Source organism: Lupinus angustifolius, chromosome LG13 (assembly GCF_001865875.1).
Source record: "Lupinus angustifolius cultivar Tanjil chromosome LG13, LupAngTanjil_v1.0, whole genome shotgun sequence".
Classification (NCBI taxonomy): domain Eukaryota; kingdom Viridiplantae; phylum Streptophyta; class Magnoliopsida; order Fabales; family Fabaceae; genus Lupinus; species Lupinus angustifolius.
In genome coordinates, this window is record NC_032021.1 from 13,145,042 (window position 1) to 13,151,133 (window position 6,092).

The 6,092-nt window shown below is 31.2% G+C and overlaps 1 protein-coding gene across 1 annotated transcript; it reads left to right on the top strand.

The window, feature by feature from the left end:
* Positions 2,891-4,251, top strand: LOC109363317. Its single transcript, XM_019609543.1, has one exon. The coding sequence runs from the start codon at positions 2,940-2,942 to the stop codon at positions 4,176-4,178; it is 1,239 nt and encodes a 412-aa protein (XP_019465088.1). The 5' UTR covers positions 2,891-2,939; the 3' UTR covers positions 4,179-4,251.

Genomic DNA, 6,092 nt, shown 5'->3' on the forward strand with positions numbered 1-6,092 from the left:
AGGTGGTTAATCATGACATATCATGCATACATTATCATTGTGGCAGTGAATTCCTACATGCGAGCTACAAGCATTGTATATTCCTATGTTTATGTATGTGATAGGTTATGAGTAGAATATGAATTATATTACTTGGTATATTGGTAATGTTGGAATAAATGGTAAGTTATGTATTACTCATGATGTCAATGATAAATGATGAATTATATGCTAAAATATATTTTATGTATGAGTGTGATATTCTGAGTAAGTCCACGCCGTCAATGAATTTATGTTCATTAGATGTCTTATTCTCTCTACTGCATTGTTTCTTGTTTGTGTGTATTCGCTATGCAGATGTCCAACAGCAACCATCACGTTCGAGGTTATCACTTCACCATGTCCCCGATGGGACAATGGAATAGCGATGGGTACAGATACACATACACAGGCCCCTGCGGTCTGTCGTTGCACATGGTGTGCAATGGGTTATCGATGTTGATCCCTCAGCCTGACACATATATTGATGCTTCCTTCACCTTGCCGCCAAAGAGGTCCATGTCTCCGGAAATTGGATTACGATTCCCGCCAGTCAGGAGTGATGACGTTGTTCCCTCCCACGATTGTAGAACGTGGTCGGATTGTTTGGATGTTCCGTCATCCAGTAGAGCCCAGAGGAGTCGGGTTCTTGGAGGAGGTCCCTGCAAGAAGACTCTGGTTTTGAGAATGTCATCCCCTCTGAATTATGTCGCTGGGTTATGGCATAATGAAGTGGAGGAAGAAGAGGAGGAGGACGAGGTCATTGAACTCGTAAATGTAGAGAGCTCGGTGGAGGTGATCAACCTCAGGTCTGACTCGGAAGAGGAGGAGGACCCGAGTGAGGGGTCCAGCATTCCTGGAATCTTTTGAGTCAGCTTGTGGATGAGTCGATGCCCCATTTTTGTTTTCAGTTGGGGGGTTGTGTTTTTTTTTGCATATGTTAGTGGCGATGTAGTTTCCGCCTTTGTTAACCTAGTTTGTATGAACTAATTATGACTTAACCGAATTATATGCATTGTGTTATTCAGGAAATTGTGAATCAGGTTAAGTTATCATTTGATAACGATGAGTTGATTTTCCGCATTTGAGTTACTTAAAGTGATGTCCCGGAAAAGGAAGGTTTTAAAAAAAAGAAACAATTTTATACATCACCATTTCAAAAAAAAAATTTACCTATTTTCCGCAATGTTTTTTAAAATTATTTTTCGGGGCGTTACATAATATTTTTTACACACTCAATATATACACCATACATATATATTAATCTTATATAAGAGTTAACAGTAAATACATACTTAGAGTGAATACATATATGGATACATCCATCATATATGTATATTAATTTTAATTTATGATCTGCATATTAAATTATTTTTTTATAACAAAGAATAATATTTGAAAATAAAAAAGGAAGTTATACTCATCCTTTTCAATCCTTTTTTATATAATTTTGGAGAAGCTTCACCAAAAAAATGGTTAACATGGTTATTAATATTAAATTTGGCCACAATTATATTATTTTTGGAAAGTTAATTTTTATTATTGGGAGTCATTTATTATTCTATTCCACTAGATCATTGTTTTCTGTTTTAAAACCTAGAACACAGATTTAACCTTTTTAATAAGTCAAAAGGCAACAAATGGAACCGCCCATGACGATCACCATTGCTTGGAATCCTTTTGTGTGGTCCTTATCTTCTATGCCCACTAATGCCTTCTTTTATAATAATCAAATCCAAATGTCTTTGTCTTTAACATTAAAAAATAAAACCCATCCTTTTCAAAAGCCAACCACAACAATATCTTTTTCCATATTTGTACTTCATATAAAGATAAAATATGATGTTACTTTTAAAATGATATAATTTTATTTTTCCGTTTTGATCTAAGTATATTTAATTTCTACAAAAAATAATATAATCATATGTAACCACTACTAACATATTAATCATTTCTATTACTTTAAGTTGAATATTATAATAAAACAAAAAGTTATAATATAAAGTATACCAATAAAAAATACAAAATAAAATATATTCAATAAAAAAATATTATATGAAGTGGACTAAGAGACACAAAATGTCTATCATCATTAGTATTATATAATTTATAGCTACATATTTCTCTTATTTATCCTTGGTATTGCATGGATTTAATTTAGCATGCCACATGTTTAATTTCATTATAAAAAAATATTTATAAGATTAACACAAAGGGCATGTACCCAAAGCAAATGAAATATGTACTCATACCCAATATTTAATGAGTAAGGTCCGTCTATAAATGTGTGATAAGTGTATAACAAGGAACCCAAAATTAATGGGCCCCAACTTTTTTATATATAACTAATTTTATCTTTATATGATAACTACCTTATTGTTTTTTTAATTTGTTATGTTGTCAGTTATTTTTACTATATCCATAAATTGTTTATTTATCATACAGTTTATTTATAACTGAAGTAAGAGTTTGAACTGAACTGAAAAAAAATATTGAATGTTCATAAAATACCCTGTATAAATATATTAGACTTAATTATCTAATAATAAGTAACAGTAATTAAGCATAAAACTAAAGTTATCTTACGTATCACAGTTTTATATTTATATTCGATATTTTTTGTTCAAACTTTATTATAAAATACTATATAATTAAATAATTTGATATCCATATACTCATTTTTTATTTCCCATCACAATTTATTCAAAGTACTCAATTTTATTCGAACTTCAGTATTGAAGTTTGGTATGCTTAAATTATGAATCCAAATTTTTTTTGGTCCCATGAAAAGTATAAAATATGATGAGAAACACAAATAGGTAAGTACGATATAATGATCCAATCCCACTCCACAAGCTACTTACTGTAATCCAAAACCTCCTTTCCTCACTCACCAAACCCACCTTTTGTTTCATTATTACATGGATCGAAGTTCAAGTTCAAGCACAAACACCATTGGCCTATGTCTTCTTCCATCAGAACTCATTCAAAGCATCTTCCTCTCTTTAGTTTTACCTGAAATCCTTCCCTTAAAACTTGTCAATAAATTCTTCTCTTCAATCATCTCTGATCAAACCTTCATTCGCCAGTGCAACACCTTGTCTTCTTCCACCACTTGGCTCTTTGTTTACAAAAAGCTATGGCTGCGTGATGCAGTGCTTCATGCTTTTACAAATAGGAGCTCCGATAGATGGTTCAGGATTCCCATATCGGAGCTCCTCAAACCGGTCCAGTTTCACAGCGAGGATCTTTACTTCCTCGCTGCCTCTGGTAATGTGCTTTTATTTGCTTCCAATATGATTGGAGAAGTTATCGTGGTTAATTTAGTTACTGTTACCGTTAAGAAGATTCCTCCATGTCCTTTAGGCCCACGTGGCACTTCGTCGTGGAGGAGATCCGGGATGAAACTAGTAATTGACCTGACTCGTTCAGGTCAATTCAATTTCATGTTTGCAGAGTTTGTTGGAAACCAACCTATTTTGTTTGTTTATAGCTCAAAGACTGACATGTGGAAGTCAATGAAGGTACGAGAAATTAGTGCTAATGAGTTGTTACCACGTGGAGGAGGACATGTTTTTCTCAATTTGGTCAATGAACCAAGAGAGAGTGTTCTAATTGTGTACACTCCTGATTGCGACACGCCCGTGGTTATACGACCAAGATTTATTGATCCAAATGATCAAGGATTAACGATTGGATTTAACTGGGGGAACGCAATCGACCGACTACACGTATACGGTGATGGGTACATGATGATTGTGAAATCAAAGGGTGGAGAGAACAACATAATTATAGGCAACATGAGGGTATTGGAGGGTGTGGAATTGTGGGGCTTGAGCTTAGATGGAAGGAATTGGGAGTTTGTGTCAAATGTTCCTAATGAAGTGATGAAAATGATTGAGAAACCTTATGTGGCAATGATGGGGTGCTTAGAGGAAAATAATGGGATCATTAGAGGTGCTTTGGTATCTAATAATAAGGGATTTTGGAACATGACATGGTTATCATTTGACACCAAATTGAACAAGTGGACTTTGATTTCATTACCAGATTGCAAAATGAAGGGTTGGAACATGGCTGGAATAAGCTTCTCTTCTGGACTTAGCTTGCATGATCCAACACACTCAAATAATGAAAAAATATCTCATCTCAAAACTTGAATGCTTGTTTTTTTATTTTCCTTTTTAAGTAGTAAGTATATATGAGCATGCCAATTGTACATAAGGCCATAAGCATGTATTTAAATAAGCGTGTACTGTTTATGCACTTTCAGTGTAAAAAATTATATACAGTTAGTACATCATTCACTATTCATTGATATTTTTTAAGAGACAATGATAATTGAAAATGAATAGTGCATAATGGACTGACAGTATATAAAACTTTTATTTTTCCTTTTCCATGTAGTCAGTATGAGCATGCCAATTGTACATAAGGCTATAAGCATGAATTTAAATAATGTCGAGAGATAAAAACTATGTAAATGGAAAAACATTGCATTAGTGTTATAGAATAAAAAGTTTCAACTTCTGAGTAATAATGGAGATCATATCTAATGTGAATCAAGTTCAATATCCTTTGAACAAACATTACTAGCTAGAAAGTAAGGAAGACATTTTCTTGTCGTATTAAAGTGGTAGGGTATATGAGATTACTAATATTGGCTTTTTAACCTATTTTGGTGGTTATACCCTAATATTATTTTGTTATTTCATCCACACTATACATAATATACATTTGATTTGAAATTATTTCCAAAACTCAGTATATCAGTGTGGGGTATATTATAAATCGTGTGTAATATGTATATATAATGAGTATAAAAATTTATATAACACATAATCTATTATTTATTTATATTAGCTTTTTTTTTAGAGAATCATTTATAATTAAAATAACATTATATAAAATTCATAATTACATATACAATCATCATTATTCTTGGAATAAAATGTGTTTTCATATATAGTTGACATTCAATGGTGAGGGTTGCTTTTGGGTTATGGTTAACGATGTGACAAGTCTTTGATAAAGATGTTATAGTATCATGTGACTAATATAAAAAAAGAAGAAATATGTGGTGGCTAAATACTAAAAAAGAAATCTTCTTTTTTCTTTTCAAGCATATCGTTGTCACACAGGTCTAGATCAGACACATGAGAATAAATAGGGGATGAATCCATTTATAATAAATTAAAGAAAAACCGACTTCATATTTTAATAATTCATTTTAGAAAAATTCAATAATTTTTATATGATAGATGACTAAAATATGAAGTAGATTTTTTTAACTAAGTGGACCCCTTCAATAAAACATAGATTCTACTCTTTTTTTTGCTACTTCTAATTGTTCTTTTTTGATTTTTACTTCCTAACTTCTACTCATCTCATCTTTGATCAAGTCTATTTCCCTTTGCACCGTTATTGTTTTGCTCAAAACTCTTTATATCGATAATATTTATGTGTTTGCAGTAGGAAGATTTATATATAGTTAATGTATTATTCATTATTTATTTGTATTATTTTTAAAAGTCAATATCGGTTAAAAATATAGTAATAGTATAAAATACTTTTATATTGTCGGTCATACACCAAAATATTTTTTCTCACCCCTAAGCCATGTGTTGGTAAGAGTACACTAAGTGTTCAAAAAACAATATTTTAGGTTTTCTAATAAAATATTGAATATTCTAATTGTCCTAGGTCACAACTAACTTTGAGATTAACAATGCACATAGAAATAAGCTAGATGAACTAAAGTGAAACAAAAAAGTTGATGGACCAATGTGAGACAAATAATTAACTCATAGGGCAAGAATAACATTTTTGTTTCTCATTTGTTTAGCAATTATTAAGTCAATTTTCTTTAATTTTTAAAAGATCTATTTAATTATATAGACTACCGATTGAGCTTTCAGAAAAGCTTATTTATCTTTAAAGTTTATTCTATAATTTTGATTTTGTAATATTCTATATAATTCACTATTTATCTACATCAATTAAAGAGAATTAAGTCTTGGATCATGCCTAGTTTAAAATAAATATAAGTTTGTAATATATGCATTTAAATATAC

Bases quoted from the DNA above. Each gene is read 5' to 3' on its own strand.
- LOC109363317 (XM_019609543.1), top strand. From the start codon at position 2,940: ATGGATCGAAGTTCAAGTTCAAGCACAAACACCATTGGCCTATGTCTT.